The sequence below is a fragment of the Emericellopsis cladophorae genome, assembly GCF_022114955.1.
Source record: "Emericellopsis cladophorae strain MUM 19.33 chromosome Unknown NODE_19_length_326966_cov_119_582185, whole genome shotgun sequence".
Taxonomy (NCBI): domain Eukaryota; kingdom Fungi; phylum Ascomycota; class Sordariomycetes; order Hypocreales; family Bionectriaceae; genus Emericellopsis; species Emericellopsis cladophorae.
The window spans coordinates 1-16706 of record NW_026250944.1 but is presented as its reverse complement, the minus strand read 5'-3'; the positions used below and the strand labels follow the sequence as shown (position 1 = coordinate 16706).

General features: G+C 58.2%; 7 protein-coding genes across 7 annotated transcripts; 4 read left to right on the top strand and 3 right to left on the bottom strand.

The window, feature by feature from the left end:
• Nucleotides 1-345: 345 nt before the first annotated feature.
• On the top strand, nt 346-786 carry J7T54_003889 (uncharacterized protein; the record flags this gene model as incomplete). Its single annotated transcript, XM_051506076.1, has 1 exon — nt 346-786. One exon carries the CDS (start codon nt 346-348, stop codon nt 784-786), a length of 441 nt encoding a protein of 146 aa, XP_051362480.1.
• Nucleotides 787-1142: 356 nt separating this feature from the next.
• On the bottom strand, nt 1143-3152 carry J7T54_003888 (Ferric/cupric reductase transmembrane component-like protein; the record flags this gene model as incomplete). Its single annotated transcript, XM_051506075.1, has 1 exon — nt 1143-3152. The coding sequence occupies one exon, from the start codon at nt 3150-3152 to the stop codon at nt 1143-1145; it is 2010 nt and encodes a 669-aa protein (XP_051362479.1).
• Nucleotides 3153-3949: 797 nt separating this feature from the next.
• On the top strand, nt 3950-4554 carry J7T54_003887 (Copper transport protein-like protein; the record flags this gene model as incomplete). Its single annotated transcript, XM_051506074.1, has 2 exons — nt 3950-4006; nt 4057-4554. 2 exons carry the CDS (start codon nt 3950-3952, stop codon nt 4552-4554), a joined length of 555 nt encoding a protein of 184 aa, XP_051362478.1.
• Nucleotides 4555-7461: 2907 nt separating this feature from the next.
• J7T54_003886 (CFEM domain-containing protein) lies at nt 7462-9027 on the top strand (the record flags this gene model as incomplete). Its single annotated transcript, XM_051506073.1, has 4 exons — nt 7462-7569; nt 7625-7760; nt 7822-8497; nt 8559-9027. The coding sequence occupies 4 exons, from the start codon at nt 7462-7464 to the stop codon at nt 9025-9027; spliced, it is 1389 nt and encodes a 462-aa protein (XP_051362477.1).
• A 96-nt stretch (nt 9028-9123) lies between these two features.
• Nucleotides 9124-9710, bottom strand: J7T54_003885 (uncharacterized protein; the record flags this gene model as incomplete). Its single annotated transcript, XM_051506072.1, has 3 exons — nt 9124-9381; nt 9440-9528; nt 9581-9710. 3 exons carry the CDS (start codon nt 9708-9710, stop codon nt 9124-9126), a joined length of 477 nt encoding a protein of 158 aa, XP_051362476.1.
• Nucleotides 9711-11961: 2251 nt separating this feature from the next.
• J7T54_003884 (uncharacterized protein) lies at nt 11962-13959 on the top strand (the record flags this gene model as incomplete). Its single annotated transcript, XM_051506071.1, has 1 exon — nt 11962-13959. One exon carries the CDS (start codon nt 11962-11964, stop codon nt 13957-13959), a length of 1998 nt encoding a protein of 665 aa, XP_051362475.1.
• A 124-nt stretch (nt 13960-14083) lies between these two features.
• On the bottom strand, nt 14084-15916 carry J7T54_003883 (Ca2+:H+ antiporter; the record flags this gene model as incomplete). The annotated part of the gene is made up of 3 exons (XM_051506070.1): nt 14084-14120; nt 14182-15504; nt 15624-15916. 3 exons carry the CDS (start codon nt 15914-15916, stop codon nt 14084-14086), a joined length of 1653 nt encoding a protein of 550 aa, XP_051362474.1.
• Between the last annotated feature and the right edge of the window lie 790 nt (nt 15917-16706).

The following is a 16706-nucleotide window of genomic DNA, read 5'->3' as shown; positions in this document are numbered from 1 at the left end:
AGCACGCCGGCAGAAAAGGGGCGCAAAATGGGGAGCCTCTCGAGAAGCCAACTGAGGCTAGTGAAATCCAATGGCATATAAATTCGGATCATGGCGCTTTGAAGTCTACCAATAGGCTTTGGCGCTAGAAGAATGCTGCGTTATGCTTAACCGTTACGCTTCACCCATCCGTCTTCGCCACACATTATGCTCATGAGATATAAGGGTCCCCAGCGATTCACCCTCAACAAAGCCATACATTTTACACGATTCGTCAGAAACTGCAAACACATTGGATACCTTGTTCCTCGCATCGAACACTCAGTCATCCGTCACCAAGTACAGAGTGAATTCTCCCCGTACAACATGGCTTCTACCACCGACCCAAAAGCCTCGCTCACTGGCACCGCCAAGATCTCCTCACTCGGAAGCTTCATCATCCCTACCCTCTACATTGTCAGAGGGCTTGTTGGGGTGTGTACCCTAGTCGCCCCCCATCTCGCCACAAAAGTCATGCTGCTCCTTCCCCCCAACGGCGGCCTGCTGCCCCGGTTGTTTGGTGCGCGCGAGCTCGCCATTGCCACGCTCACCTACGCCGCCTTCCGCCGGCTCATGTCGAGCGATCAGTCGTCCAAGGACGAGATGCGGAGAGTCCTCCTCTGGGGCAATGGCTTGACCGACACCCTGGATGTTCTCAGTTGCGTGGCAATGGCACTGACAGGCCCGGCGGAATCCGTCGCCGTGTTTGGGGCGGGCGCTGCATTTGCGGCTGTTGTTGGATATCTGGGTGCGAATGGTCTCCAATAGATGAGCTACGATCTGTGCGCATGTGGTGTATTGATCTGGCACTTGAGGCACTAGCAGGATCTTATGGATGATGCTGGGCAAATAAGAGCTTGCGTCTCTTTCCTGATTAAATGTTATATATGTGGCTTCTCTGACACAGTCTGCCTGCGCCGATGGCAAGAGATCCGAGTCTCAAGCCCAGCGAATACAGAAGAAGTAGTCGGTGAGCGCGTGTGGGGTATCACAAGCCGTGCAAGATAATAGAAAGCTCATTCACGAGCGCCACCAATGTGAAGCCAGAAAATCCGGATCATCAATTATTCTTGAAAAAAAAAAAAAGGGAAAAAAACAAATGCACGCTATTTTCCTATGGGGTATCACCACTCAAGACGATCGTCACAAACAAGCTTAACATCGAAACGCTCCTCGCCAGCCCACACCTTGCCTCCGTCATTGCACTGGGCCACGATGCTCCGCAGATCGGAGATCATGCTGCCGGGCCCACTGGCAAAGACCGTCGTGGACCCGGACGACGTGGCATTGACAAAGTCGTTGACCAGCTTGGTCAGATCCGGGTGGCGCTCGACGTCAACAAAGTCGGCACCGCCTGTCTTGCGGACCGGCGTGACGTCGTCGCAGTCGCAGCCAATCTCATCCGCCGACGAGGACGAGGCAGAGGCGACAGCTTGCGTCGTGACGCCGCCTACCTCCTTGGAGTCCGTGTGCTTCTCGTCGTCGCCCTTGATCGATGTGTTGCTGCTCGCGCTGCCAGTGGTGTTGTCACGCGTCGCAAACAGGCGGACCTTGAGGTTGAGGGCCTTGGAGACCTTGTGCAGGAGATCAAGCTCCTGCTGCACCCAGGCCGTGTTGCTGGCGTGTCGCATGGCCCAGATGAGCTCGACGCGACGGTTGGGGGAGATGGCCTGGCGCGCAAGCTCGAGAAGCACCGGAAGCACATAGGCGATACCGGTGCCACCAGCAACACAAATGATGTTGGTCGAAGGGTTGACGTCGAGCATGTTCTGCTCGCCGTAGGGGCCGGTGAGGATGACGGGGGTGGTGGGCTTGGCGCCGGCCGCCACTTTTTTGGTGGCCAGCTGGGCGACCTTTTTGGTCTCGCCGCCTTTGGCGCGCAGGATGTAGCTGTGGTGGACTTTTCCGTTGCGGACGACAGGGGCGTTGAGGGGTGTGAAGGGGTGAGATTGCCAGATGCTGCACTCGGTAAAGGTCAGGTAGAAGTGGTGGCCGACGGGCCAGGCGTCCTGGTCGTTCTCCAAGTCCAGACGGACAATGTCGCCGGCTTCCGAGTCGGGGAAGAGGGTGATGGTGCTCTCGCAGGAACGGAAGCCCATGTTGCCGCATGGCAGACGGTGGTAGTGCAGGAAGGCAGACCGGATGAGACGCGCGCCGCGGTCCATGAACCAGAAGATCAGGGCCGGCAGCAGGAAGCACTTGAGCTGGGCCCAGTGGCCCCAGCAGGCGCCAATGTAGACCATGGCGAGGACGTAGTGAAGCTTGCGGAACGTCTCGTAGCCAGTCAGGCGGATGCCCCACGGTGTGCTGAGGAGCAGGAGGATGGTGAGCAGCAGCATGGCCACGAGGCCCCAGACCATGTATGTCTGGACAATCCATCCCAGGGCCACCTTGGGCTGGGGCTGGTACAAGCGGATCTCAATGACGCACCACCCAATGGTGTGGAGGGCACTCTGGACGAAGATGAGATAGCCGGTCCAGCGGTGGAGGAAGTTGAAGCTCTGGTACGGGACACCGAGGAGCAGAGACAGGATCGATTCGCGACTAGCGAGGAGAACGGAGAGCGGCGTCAGGGCGTATGCGATGACACCAATGCGATCCGACCAGGGACCGAGACTGGTACGCGTGTTGTAGACGCCGTCCATGTCCTTGACGGGTGTGATCCAGGTGTTGTATGTGATGCCCACAAAGGTGAAGATGGTGAGGTAGGCCGTCAAGGCGCACAAGGTGAAGACCTGGAAGCGGGTGGTGCGACCAAAAATGGCGCGGACAGCATCGGGGAGGAGGTAACGCCGCGTGGTCGAGGCCATGGCGTGTCGGACCTTGCGCAGACCACCTGGTCGCATGTAGACCGGTTGCCCCTTTTCACCGTCCATGGCGATGGACGTTGACACAGAGTCCGGGCGCCCAAGGTGCTTGGTCATGGCCCAGACGAGGATGATGCCGCCAATGGTCAGCCAGATGATAGCCATGTAGCGCATGCCAATGGCATGTGCGCCGTACACGACATCGAGGTACTCGCAGGATCCGGGGTCGTTGGTGCAGGGCATGACGCGGTCAGCGTAGCCCCAGTAGGGGACCAGCGACTCGGCCGAGTCATGGTCCTGGATATGGCGAGGGACGAGAGAGGCCATTGCGAGTGATAGTTGTCAACTTGTCTGGCTCGCCTGGTTCAGATCGTCGTGGTGAAGAGGGACGCAATGAAGATTAAAAGACAAGCTGCATAACCACGCTCGGGAGTTGGCAGACAGGAGTATTTAGCGATCCGAGCACATGGTCGATGACTATCCGCTCTTCCTAATCCGGCCAGCGGCCAGACCGCTTGGGGAGGGACATTGAGGCGGTTGTTTCGCTGACATTGGCCAACCTTGTTGCGCGCAGGTTGGCGAGGAGGCGAATGTGAGGCGGTTGAGAATGTTTGAGCAAGTTTATTTGGGCGGGTCTGCACAACATGGCACAAAACAGCATAATACCCCTGTCAGGCATGCACAAGTACCCCTCTGTGGACGGCCCCAGCCCCTCGTCGTCTGGGATCTGTCTCGACTACCCTGCATCGTTCCTGCATGCCCAGAAGACTCAAAAGCTAATCTTGCGCCACCAGGCCGGGGTCAATCATAACTTGCTCACGGCTCCGCACGCACCACGGCTTCATCAAGAGCGTGACTCCCTCTTCTCGACTGCCGACACGTATCAGCTTCCAATTTCTTCACATTTCCCTGCGCAAAACACCCTCAATCGCGCTCATCAACTGCCTGGCTCTGCGTACTTCATTCCGATTGGCGTGCTGCAACAAGCAGTCTCTGTTCTCTTGGCTTCGACTCATAAGACCACCAGTGCACCAAGCTGGATTCACCTCACCACTCGACCGACCCTAGCACCCGATTAGCCAGGACAAATTCGGCCAAAAGTCTTCTCACAACAAACCGACAAGATGAGCCACAACCACGGAGGCGGGGACACGGGCGGTGCCACCGAGTGCAAAATTGAGGTATGCACGACGTCGTCTCTGCCAACGCCCCCAAAACTTACCATATACAGATGCTCTGGAACTGGCACACGATAGACGCCTGCTTCCTCTCCGAGTCGTGGCGGATCGAGAACCAGGGCATGATGGCGGCCACGTGCATCGGCGTCATGCTGCTGGCCGTCCTCATTGAGTTCTCGCGTCGTCTCGGCAAGGAGTACGATGCCTACCTCACACGGCAGTTCCAGCGTCAAGCATGCGCCCACGGCTCCAGCCTCGCTGCCAAGGGTTGCGGTGGCTCCACGGAGCCGTACACACCGACCATCACGTACCGCGCGACGGTGCTGCAGCAGTTCATCCGCGCTCTGCTGCATGCCGTCACCTATGGCGGGGCGTACATTGTCATGCTGCTGGTCATGTACTTCAACGGCTACATTATCATCTCGGTGTTTGTGGGTGCCGGCCTGGGCAAGTTCCTCTGCGACTGGATGGTGGTGAAGATTGACGTGCAGAACCTGGAGGTGGACCGGGCCCCTGCTGGCATCGACGAGGCCACGGTGTGCTGTGGGTGAGAGGGGCGGGCGATGAGAAGCGATGCATATAAGCGAGGAGCATTCATGTTATACCCCGATGTCGTTGGCAGCAAGCAAGTTATTGGATACGTAGGATTTACGAGAGAGCAGGACCTTGTGGTCGGGCCCCAAACATCAGACTTATCTTGCGTCCGGTCATCGCATGGGACGAGATGTACCTCCCATCCGTGCACTAGGATACAGTACTACTTAAGTGAACACGGAACACGGAACGCTCGCAGGCAGGTCACTTTCGGTTCCCAGCGTAGGTCAGAGCCAACACCGCATGCATGTATGCCCGTTTGCCATGAGATGTTTGGGTCGCTTGGTTGGGGTTGTTGGCATGAACCTTTTCTCAGTCCAAAGCCACCGTGCAGGTGTCATTTGGCATTGGCCAACGTTGTTATATTGTTCATATCTTATGGCGACGGACACAAGAATATCACCGGGTATACCGGCAGATAGAGCATGACTAACATTGGAAACTTAGATATACTATCAGTTTTGGACACAAAAATTACATGTCGTTTTTGACGAGTGAATCCTTCGGGCGACTCGAGTGGGGATGCACCCACCCCGTCATTCCGTGATCTTTAGATCTGCTAGGTCTGCAATTGGCAGAGTATTAATGATGCCCTCGAAACTCTAGAATTGAGATGAGATGAGATGTTATAGTCTCTTTCGGAATTTTCTATCCTCTCTCATACTCATCAGTGACCACATCAAATAGTTGGTGTTCTTTGCTTGGTCATTCGGGTGCGTTGGGAGAAAGTACGGGACCTATTCAGAACTGTTGGGCAAAGTGTGCGTGTCTCTAGATACGCGCCTTGACTACGACTCGTCTGAATAAATGCTCCGAACATCTTCAGATTCTAATTTCCGATTGCCTGTCTCATTAATAGAGGCTGCGCAAGTGGCAATAATTCGAGGCGTCGACCAGTGCGGTGGTGGCTTGTCCACAGACTGTAGGGTAATTGCACCCCGTATAGGCCGCCAGGAGCTATCGAGAGTCCCAGACCGAAACTTAATTCTGCACTCCCACGACTAAACACGGGCAGAGGCGTCTCGGCACTGGCGATGATTCATTTATATCCGGCGACGCACGGACACTGACAGACAGTCAGAGAAGTCATGTTCTGTGGAAAGCAGGGTCTCCCCATGACTCGGTTGAGCAGAGCGAAGCGAGGCTCCCCCGCGAAAGACTATCGAAAGGACCGGACATTAGTGATCGTGAAGAGTGCGTGAAGAAGTCCAATACGGACGTCTGTACAGATACGAAACCGTCAGTCTTGGCGGCCGACGCAAGCCTTGCGGCCCTTGCCAGCTGAAGTCTGCTTGAACCGAACGCTCAATCAAGGCGTGACCAGGAACAAGGTCCTACCCGAATCTCGTCCGAGGCTTGGCTTGGAGCCAAGACAAAATATAGCTCACCCGGGCCCGGGGATCGCTCCCGGACGTACGACGAGCTGGGTATCACCTGGGCAAGCAATTGATAATGCAATGCCAGGGTCCTCATAGAGCCTGAAAGCCAGAGACTGTGCCTCGATCACTGCCAAGTGCCAGCCATGCTGTATTCTGTGAAAGCCGCAGACGGGCCAGCGTCGCTCGATAACGCCGGCTGATGCTCCATTTCGAGGCCCGCTAGCGGACGGCTGAAATTGATTTCAGACGCGCAGAGAACAGTAAGCGAATATGTAGTTAATGACGTAGCTGGTACCCAAAATAAAAATGAAGAAGGGGAGAAAACATGAAAGAAGAGCGAGAGCGTCGTCGCCTCACTAGGTCTCACTGCCGGCAGACGTTGCCGACTGGACTTGTCCCAGACGCAGATCGGCAATCGTGCGGTCTCTTGATGGCATGTTTGATCTACGGAGTATAGATTCTGCCTTGGGCTTGAGTGCCGTGCCTGTCGACCGAGGCCGTCGTGCCACTTCCACGGCTAATGTCGTGGCTGCTGCCAATGATGGACCGAGGCCTGACTGCAGAGTGCCCTAAAGTTCTGAACGGTCTGTCTGGCGGCAACCCACCGCATCACCCACTCACACCACGTCAATGATCACACCACGTCGCCATCACCTCGCAACACTTGAGCAAAGCCCCAGCCGGGGGACATACCCATTATGGAATCGATTGCACCCTCAACAAGTCCTCAACGACTGCCAATGGCCACCTCGCTACGACCAGCCGTCTGCCAGTCCTGGCCACTACCGATTTGGACAGCCGCACTCTGCCTGCATATAACCACAGTCTAACTGCATACCGGCCGTGGCGCCGAGGTGACAGGGCCGCCTAATACCTCTTGGGAATGCGAACACGTACCGCACACTATGGTGCAGGGGACCCGCGTGGCGTCAAAGTCTGCGACAAACCTAGCTCCCCGTGCGAACGGTCCGATCTCCATTACCCCTGGACGGATCAAATGACAGACGGGACTAGTGGGAAGAGGCCAACCTTGCCCTAATTTGCGGGCAGACTAACGGGTTCGCCAGACCTGCTGCCAGTGCGTGATCTATGAGCCTTGGACCTTGGCCTTGTGAATATACTACTGCAATCGGCGGACAATGCATCGGCGAGCAACAGCAGGCGCAAGAGGTGAGGGACCGGACGACGGGTCGAACAGGGGCCAAGATGCGATGGGACGCACCCGACGCTACGATCTTCAGGTGCGGATACGGGTCTAGTGAGTCTACTAGTCTCCGTCCAGAAGAGACTACAAGAGTGCTCCTCTTCGACCCCTGACGGACGAGTGGAGGAGGGGTGGGACGCACGCCAGACGTAAGGGTCGATCTAGTCTGGCAGATCACACACATATACATCTCTGGCATTCCCAACCGCACCGGGAGCCCGGGTCCTTCAGCAACTCCCTGGTCCAGTCACCGACGAACCTCACAACCCATCTCGCCTGCCATGTTGTTGTCTTCGTTCAGGGCGGCGGCCGTACTTCTGACGGCCTTGCTGCCCGCAGTCTTGTGCCAGGATGCCTCCTCGGCCCTGAGTGTGTATCCCGAGTGCGCGGTAGGTGTCATCCCATGAGTACCAGACAGGATGGGCTGTGCTGATGGTCCGCCAGCGAGGATGCATTGCCGATGCCATGTCCGAGGGCATCTGCGCTCCCACGAACCAGACGTGCATCTGCACGAACGACACGTTCCAAGGACTCGTCACCGGCTGTGTCGCCCAGTCCTGCACGCTCCCCGACTCGCTGAGTACGTGTTGCCACCTTCTGTCCCCTGTCCAAGTTGACTGTTCCTGACGAGCCCGAAACAGCCACCAAGAATGTCAGCGCGACAAACTGCAACGCGCCCGTCCGCGACAAGGCCCAGTCGCACGTCGTCCTCACCATCGCCATGATCATCATGGGCGTCGTCTTTGTCGCCGTCCGCTTCATCTACAAGATGATCTACATGCAGACCGAGCTCGGCCTGGACGACTGGCTCATCCTGGCTACCATCATCAGCACCGTACCCTCCGCCTGCGTCACCCTGTTCGGCACCACCCAGCATGGTCTGGGGCGAGACATCTGGACCGTGGCCCACAACGACATCACCCTCATGCTCAAGTACTTTTACGGCATGGCCATCCTGTACTTTGTCGAGACGGCCCTGGTCAAGCTGAGCATCATTGCCTTCTACATGCGCATCTTCCCCGCCCGTAACACGCAGCGCCTTCTCTGGGGCACATTTTGGTTCGCCAGCGCCTGGGGCGTTTGCTACGTCGTCCTCGCCATCTTCCAGTGCCGGCCCGTGAGCTACTTCTGGCTCAAGTGGGACGGCCTGCACGAGGGCCAATGTCTCGAGGCCAACGCCATTGCCTGGTCCAACGCCATTATGAACATCTGCCTCGACGTGTGGATCCTCGCCGTTCCCCTGTGGGAGCTGCGCTCACTGCAGCTGCACTGGAAGAAGAAGGTGGGCGTGGCGCTCATGTTCTGCGTCGGCACATTGTAAGTGTGACGAGATTCCGTCGTCAAGTAGGGGAAAGGACAAACACTAACACGCACGCAGCGTCACCGTGGTCAGCATCCTCCGCCTGCAGAGTCTCGTGCACTTTGCCACCAGCAGCAACATCACCTGGGAGTTCTACGACGTCTCCGTCTGGTCGACGATTGAGATCTGCGTCGGCGTCGCGTGCGCGTGCCTCCCCACCGTGCGCCTGCTGCTCGTCAAGATCTTCCCCAAGCTGGCCGGCTCGACGCGGCGCGCCACCGACTACTACGAGAACCGCTACGGCCACGCCTCGGGCAACAAGTCGGCCACGCACAAGAGCCGGAACGTGGCCATCGTCACCGCCGACCGCGACAGACGGAGGAGGGACAGCAAGGGGTCGGCCGACTCGCCGGACGGCTCGATCCAGGACAGCAGCGGCGGCGCCGGCATCGTGTACCAGAAGACGTATGCGGTGCAGTACAGCGACAACGACGAGGCCAGTCTGGTGCGGATGGCCAGTCTGGACGCACAGGGGCGCAAGTCATAATACGTAATTCACTACTCTGTTTGGTACCAATAATTACTGCAAACTTTTACTCTCTAAGAAGACCTCTTCGTTCCTGCCAGCACAGCAAGACGAGGCTCATTTGTTCTTTCTGTCGACGTACGTGGGCCCACGCTGCCCCGTGTTGGAGCCGCTGTTGGAGTGCGCCGTCCTCTCGGATTTGATCTCAGCGTCCAGCTCCTGGTGCATGTCGTGCTTGTCCGTGCCCGGCTCGTTCTTCTTCCCGGGGAGAGAATCCGTCTTGTTCTGCTTCTTGGCCAGCAGCTCGGCCTCTTCCTCTGCCAGCTCGGCGTCAATCTTGGCGCCCTTGGAGGGCTCGTTGCCGTGCATGGTAGCCTTGAGAATGGTCAGCACGTCAGTTGGTCAGGGGGCATGAGGAGAGAAGGTCACGGACTGCGAAGCCAGGCTCGTGCTGCATGCGGTCCTGCGTGCGCTTATGGTCCTCCTCGTCCTGGAGCTTGTTCATGATCTTGTTCTTGTCCACTACAGGCCTGTCAGCAGAAGCCCGTGGCTTGTCTGTTGTCGAGCGACCTACTGAACCCCTCCACGTTGATGCCGCTGACCCTTTCTGCCGCGTGCACCTGGGAATTGCTGTAATTCCTCTGGTCGCCGTCCTCGTAGACGCTGTGATCGCCCACGTGGGAAGCGCTGGATTGGTGAGACATGGTGACGTTGATTGGGGATTGATGGAATTGGATAGTTCACGAGCGTGCGGGAACGAGTATTGGGGAGGAGCGGAGGTACTACGATTCCCATCTACTTGAACAGACCTTATACTACTGAGCTACGAGCCAGTGGTGACAGCTCCCTTGGGAACGTCATCGACAGCCATGGGCCTGCCGGACGTACCTCCGAGCTTGACAGTCCAGGGTTTCTCCGCAGAAGTAGAGGAACAATGAAGTCACCATGAAGTCAATTGATGCTGGCGCAGAAGGTGCAAAGAGCCCCTATTCCGATCTCTTGCTTGTCAAAAGACAGCTGTCGCACGCAAGTGGCAGGGCGAATCTCCAAAGATTGAGCAATCAAAAGTCAAAAAGAGAGGAGCGGTGTGCGACGAGCCTCAGCGAAGCAAAAAACAATGCGTGATCTGGGAATCGAACCCAGGGCTCCCCGACGTTGCTCGGATGGCAACGGAGAATTTTACCACTAAACCAATCACGCTTGTTGTTTATGAGCCCACAAGTGCGAAATATAGACTCTAAGCCAGAATCAGGCAGAGGAGCCGGCGAACAGGTTTCAGGTCCAACGTGTTCTCGCGCGCTTCGGTAGCGTAGCCCCTGTTTTTAGATCTTGTCACTTTAATAGACTAAGTGTTGTACCTTGCAACATCATCATTGCTTCTTCCCATCCATGCCGTCGATCTTAGCCGAATAATCGTTTCGGGAGACCCTTCCTTGGTAACTTGTTGGCAAACAGCTAACCATGTTCAATCGCTCGGAGTGCCTTTCTGAGACGCAGCGAGACCTCTGCATATCTTGGTTTCTCACCTCGACAATACAGGCGGATTTTGTCTCGATAAAGTTTACTCGATAAAGTTTACAGGTAAGATCTCGAAGAAGTCCTTGGCCGGGGTCAATCAGACATCGAATGAAGAATATGCACGCCTAATATGGACAGCGCCACATGGAGTACTCTGCAAAGGCAAAAAAGGTATCCTCAAAAGGCGTAACAATCTTGTCGGGCCAGTCATCTGTGCGCCACTCATCACGTAGTCCCACCCCACAGAGCATCTTGCAATACTCCCAGTACTCGGGATATCACCTTGCCTGTTCCCAGTCAATGATGCCTTTGACTCTTTGAAAACCAGGAGCTCCCGAGACGATGATATTTCCTAGGATCCATCTCGTTCCATCTTCGGTGAGCGACGGCCATGCTTCCCGCAATGTCTTCCCGGTGATGATGCTCATGTAAACGAAGACCTGGGTGCCGTGCGTTCTCCATCCGAAAACCTCTGGGACAGGAACTTGGTCGTTGGGGAGAGCCTGTCGGATTGCTCTCATTCTCTGCGCTTCTTCTAACCTCAGATAGGATGCGTTGTTTATCTTCACTGCAATGTTCTGCTCCTCAATCTTGACGACACGGGCTCCTCCAGATGATGGATGCAAGGTGTGGGGAGCTGGGGTCCGGGCGATTCGTTTGACTGGAAGAAACAGGTATCAGTAATTTTGATCTCAAGAGTGAAGCGGAAGGTTGAGAAGTTGGTTGGCATCTTCGCGGGCCTATCATAGGCTATTTTGATTGACGGCAACAAGGTTGTTTTGAGGCTTCTTTTTGTTCACACGATTGATGGGGTGTCTGATGCCTGTTGTTGGTTGCTTGAGCATCGAAACATCCTGCCATCATACTACCCAGTAGGTTTAACGCCATTCCATGATTCACTATACTATGCTCATTGCCGTGTTCCGCATAGAATGAACCGGACTCGTTTGCCCCCAGTTCTCCCGCGACTGCCCGTCCTTTGATGGTATCACCAACGCCACTCCCAACCTCCCGGTTTCCTCAGACGCCAAGGCCGTCTCTTATCACCGAACCCCCCCCCCCCCGGGGCCCGATCCATGCCGCGTCGGCTTGGCCATTCATTGGCCGACCCCTCATCGACAACCAAAGATCTGTCTGCATACGGCAGGTCGCTCCTCTGACCCAAGGGCACTTTGTTCTTCTCACACTGCCAAACAGCAGCAGTCAGGCTCTTCACGTTTGTTGTTGCTAATCTAGCATGCGCCATGCGAGAAACCGGCAAGATGGGCAAGCGATGTTACGCAGAGCGGGGTCGATCATCACATCTGAAAAATGACCACCGTTACACTCGTACAGTCCTTATATATACAGGTGGTAGGGTAGATGGGCGTGCTCCAAGCTGCTCTCCCTCCCTGATCGACCAGCCAGCTGCCTGCCCTGCCGTCAAGACCCGAGAGAATGCAGCCCTTCTCCGTCCTCGCCCTGGCTGGCGTCGCCTTGGCTGCCAAGTGCATCCCCAAGGGCGACCCGTTTGCCATCATCGACAAGCAGGAATGGGTCAACCCGGACGACATGACCTGGGCCGACTTTAAGCCACCGCCCGGCACCAACTGGAGCGATCCCACGCGCAAGGGCGCCGCGCGCAACTTCAACATTGCCCTCGTGCTGCTCGACTACGAAGACCAGCCCTTTGTCATCACTCAGCCACCCGGCTCGACCGTCTTTGGCAACCCCCAGCCGCTGGCGGCCAACGTCCCCCACTACGACGTCCCGGCCTTCTACAGGGATCTGCTCAACACGCCCAGCGAGCTCAACCAGGGCCACACCCTGCACGAGTACTGGATGGAGGACTCGGCTGGCAAGTACGGCGTGGATCTGACGGCCTTTGGCGCGTACCGGATGCCCAACCGGGCGTTCCAGTACGGCATCGACGACAGGATGAACCCGGGCTCGTGTCCCGGCAACGCCACCTGCAACCTGAACATTCGCACGGACGGCCTCGCACTCTGGCGCGAGGACGTGGGCGATGATGTCGCCGACGCCTTTGAGCTCGTCTTCATCCTCTCCGCCGGTCAGGACGAGTCCGGCACCTGGCAGGAGTTTGGCATCATGAAGTGGGCCGACAGCGACGACGTGCCCGACGCCTTTGGCCCGCCCGCCGACGTCCGCGACGACGACGACGACGACCCCAACAATGCCGGCACCACGCGCTACGTCCCCTGGACGTCGTGGGCCTCGGCCGCGAGCATCTGGCCCAATGCCGGCGGGGGCTCCTCGACGCAGGCCGAGAGCTCGGGCATGGGCGTCTACGCGCACGAGCTCAGCCACCTGCTCGACATTGGCGACAACTACAACAACCCGTACGGCGACCCGCTGCGTCGCTCCTTTACGGGGTCCTGGTCCATGATGAGCCGCGGGAGCTTCAACGGGCCTGGTGGCCCGCACACCCGCTGGCAGATTCCCGCCATGCAGGGCGCGGCCATGGGATCCCTCCACACCGTCCGCGACAAGTACCAGCTCGGCCTCATGGACGAGCACAAGCTCCTGCGCCTGTCCAAGGACGGTCTCGCCGCGTCTGGCCTTGTCATTGCCCGCCTCACGGCGCGCTCCGTCGAGTCGAACCTCATGGGTCTGCGCGTGGAGATGGGCGAGGACCTGGCGCCGGCGTGCGACACGGAGACAGATGTCTTTTGTGATGGGGGCGGCTACGACAACTACGAGATGGAGGTCGTGGACCGCATGGGCGCCGACTCGTTCCAGCCCGACGCGGGCGTCATGCTCAGCAAGTCCAGGGACGCGGACAACCGGCAGCCGTTCCAGTGGATGATTGACGCCAACCCGGAGGACATTGCGCTGGTGGACTATGTGAGCCCCGCAGGGGAGGAGGTCATGATCACCCTGGGTGACTATCGCCAGCTGGCCGACGCACTCTTCCACGCTGGCACGCGCTCGGGTAGTGCGTACGAGCACGTTGACGAGCCCAACGGCCTGCACTTTTATATTCTGGACGTGCAGCGCGACAAGGAGGGTGTGTTGTCCTACCTCGTCGGGGTCAGGGCCCTCGCGAGCCGTAGCGCGAGTGAATTTGGCGTGGCTCTCCAGGACGGCCATCCCATCGGTGGCCGAGGCAACACGCCGACTACAAAGGGCGTCTTCTGCTCCTTCGACCTGACCAACAGCGGCAGCTACGTCGAGGGCGGTGAGCATCCGGACGATGCGTCCGAGTACCTAGGCAGCGACATCTTCCGACTCGAGGCTACCGTGGACGGCGAGGGGTGGAGGGTCGAGGTCCCCCACGCCCTTGTTGCTGCCAAGTTTGGCGAGACCGTCAGCGCCAACGTCGCCGTCGGCGCGATGGACGATGCGGAGGATGAGGGTGTCGTCACGGTCACGGTCACGTCGGAGTCGGACGGCAAGGTCAACGCGACCGCGGAATGCCGCGTGTCCAAGGAGTAAAAGAAGATTGGCTATGCTATAGTAGTATATGTATGTACAGGCGAGCCGAAAGAATGTCCTGAGTTGGAATTAATATGCTATGCTTGCGTGACACGCAGTAAACGATGGACGCCGTCCCAATGCTTTACGGTTCCTGTGAGGGAGCCAGATACGCTCCGATTCTGGGAATGTCAGTCTTTGCAAGGGAAGGAAAAGAAACGAAGGAGACGAAGAGAGACTCACGTAATAATTGCATACGAGCCACAGATTAACCCTCCACGGAGGGCGTTCGACCGCGCGCCCCCCGAGCTCTCGCTGAGGATGATGATATTCACCAGCAAGACGGTCCCCATGAGGGCCGCCATTTCGAAAAAGTCAAAGGTCAGCATGAGGTCGACGCCGAGGACCCAGCCGGCCATGACGGTCAGCGGAGCCACGCAGAGGGCGATCTGGATGGAGGAGCCGACGCTGACGGCGACGGCGAGGTCGAGCTTCTCGCGGCAGGCGACGGTGACGACGGTGATGTACTCGGCCATGTTGCCGACAATGGGCAGGATGATGAGGCCGATGAGGGACTCGGACAGGTGGCCGTCGTGCGTGATCTGGTCAATGGTCGAGACGAGGAACTCGGCGTTCATGGACATGATGCCCGAGCTGACGATGAGGACGAGGATCGCCACGGTGCGCTCAATGGCCCGCGTCGTGTGGTGCGGGAGGCCCTCTGCCAGATCGACAAAGGCCTCGTCGTCGTAGCTGCGCATCGTGCGCATCGTGGGCAGAGCCGAGCGAAGAATGGCCCGGCGACTCTCGGATCCTGCTGAGGAGTCGCGACTCGGACGGCCGTTGAGGGAGGTGAGGGAGATTGAGCGACCACGCGAGATGGATTGGCGGTAGGCTGAGGGGGGTGCGGTCCGGGCCGCTGTGAAAGAAGATCGTCCACGATCATCCTCCACGGCAAAACTGGTCCGTGGGTTGCTGTCCGGACCAGACTCGAAGGGCTTGCTAAACTCTCCACTGGTGCGTGCTGACACGTTGGGCGGGCCATCGGCGGCATCGACGAGATTCTCGTCGGCAAAGCGAATTGTGCGGAGCGGCAGGGGATAGGCGACGCCGCCAGCAATGTTCTGCGGAGGAGAGACCTGTGTCGTCTCGGGTTCCGCGCTGCCGCCGCCGCCGCCGCTGCTGCTGCTACTGGCCTCGAGATCGAGGGTCTTCATCTGGAGGGCTGCCACCGTCTTGGCAGGCGCCTGTAGCTCGTGGACGACATAGAGGACGTAGATGGCCAGGACGACGCAGGCGGTGATGCGGCTCATCTCGAGCGTGTCGGTGTGGGGGTCGGGGTCCGATTCGAATGCATACTCAAACGCGGTGGGCATGAGAAAGGCAAAGACGGACACGAAGAGCAGGGAGCCGAGGACCTGGGTGCCGGCGGTGGTGTAGGTGGTGTCCATGCCGAGAACGCTGCAGGCGAGGAGGGCGGACCCCAGGATCAGGAGGATGTTGACGAGGATGGACCCCAGGATGGAGGCCTCGACGATGCGCGTGTGTCCATTGGCGAGGGCGACGCTGCGTGAATGGGTGAGCACGTGCATGAGTGTGTCTTTTGGACGAGTGAGTGAGACCTACATGCTGTCGAGGTGTTAGCGCATGGGGGTATTGAGACATGATACATGTAGGAAACGTACAAGAGAATCAATTCGACCAAGTTGCCCAAGCTGATGTTGAGCAGCGCGCCAATGGTGTCGCCCGCGTCCGCCGCGATGCGCTCCGTCGCGTCCGTCAGCAGCGCGGACAGCGGGATGATGGCGATGGCATTGGTGATGAAGACGGCGACGGGGGGCGCCTGGGTGAGGTACGTCACGACGCCTGCGGGCACGAAGACGAGGAGGATGTTGAGGCGGGACGCGAAGAGGGCGTGGCGGAAGCTGCGCGCGTACTGCCCGAGGGACGTCCGGGCGGGTCGCTCTCCATGGTGCATGTGGTGATGGTGGTGTTGATGGCTGTGGTGGTGGTGGTGGTGGTGGTGGTGATGATCGTCGTGGTCATGCGCGCTCCCGCTGCTGCCGCCCGGAATGGCCGAGTAGAACGAGTCCAAGAGTCGTCGCGATGGCGCGAAGAGGCGGCCCAGGAACCCTTTGCTCATCGCTTGGTCAGAAAGGTGTGCTCGTCGCGCGTGGTCGGAATGGGATTGGGAACAAGGGGAAAGAAAGGAAGGAGGAAATTCGCCAGTGGGCTACGAAATTTGTTGCACGTTCGTCAATGCTGCTGATGCATCGTCACCTCGAGGCCAGTCCAGGCCAGTCAGTCCCTGACTGTTCAGCGAATCGCACGCACCTGCGCCGGAGACAACTGGATTAATAATTTTATGATTATCCTCACTGTCACCTGCACTGCTGCACTGCAGATAGTGCGGATTTGTCGGGGGAAAAGGGGCGGGAGATTGCGGTGGGACATGTCACGGGAGCAGCATCTTGGGACAATCATCTACGGATTGATTATGTATCAGCATTCCTGAAGCTGCTTCCCCTTGATGACAAGCTCAGGGCAGCGAATCAATCCAGTCCTTCCGTGTCTTCCTGCGCTGTTGAGGGGTTCACGATGGAGTGAATACTCGAGACTGGACTGGATGCCATTGCTCCAACCTTGATGCTGCACAAGGCGGTTGGTTCATCTAGGGCCTCCGCAGCTAACATGGGGGGGGGGGGGGGGGGGGGGGGGGGGGGGGGGGGGGGGGGGGGGGGGGGGGGGGGGGGGGGGGGGGGGGGGGG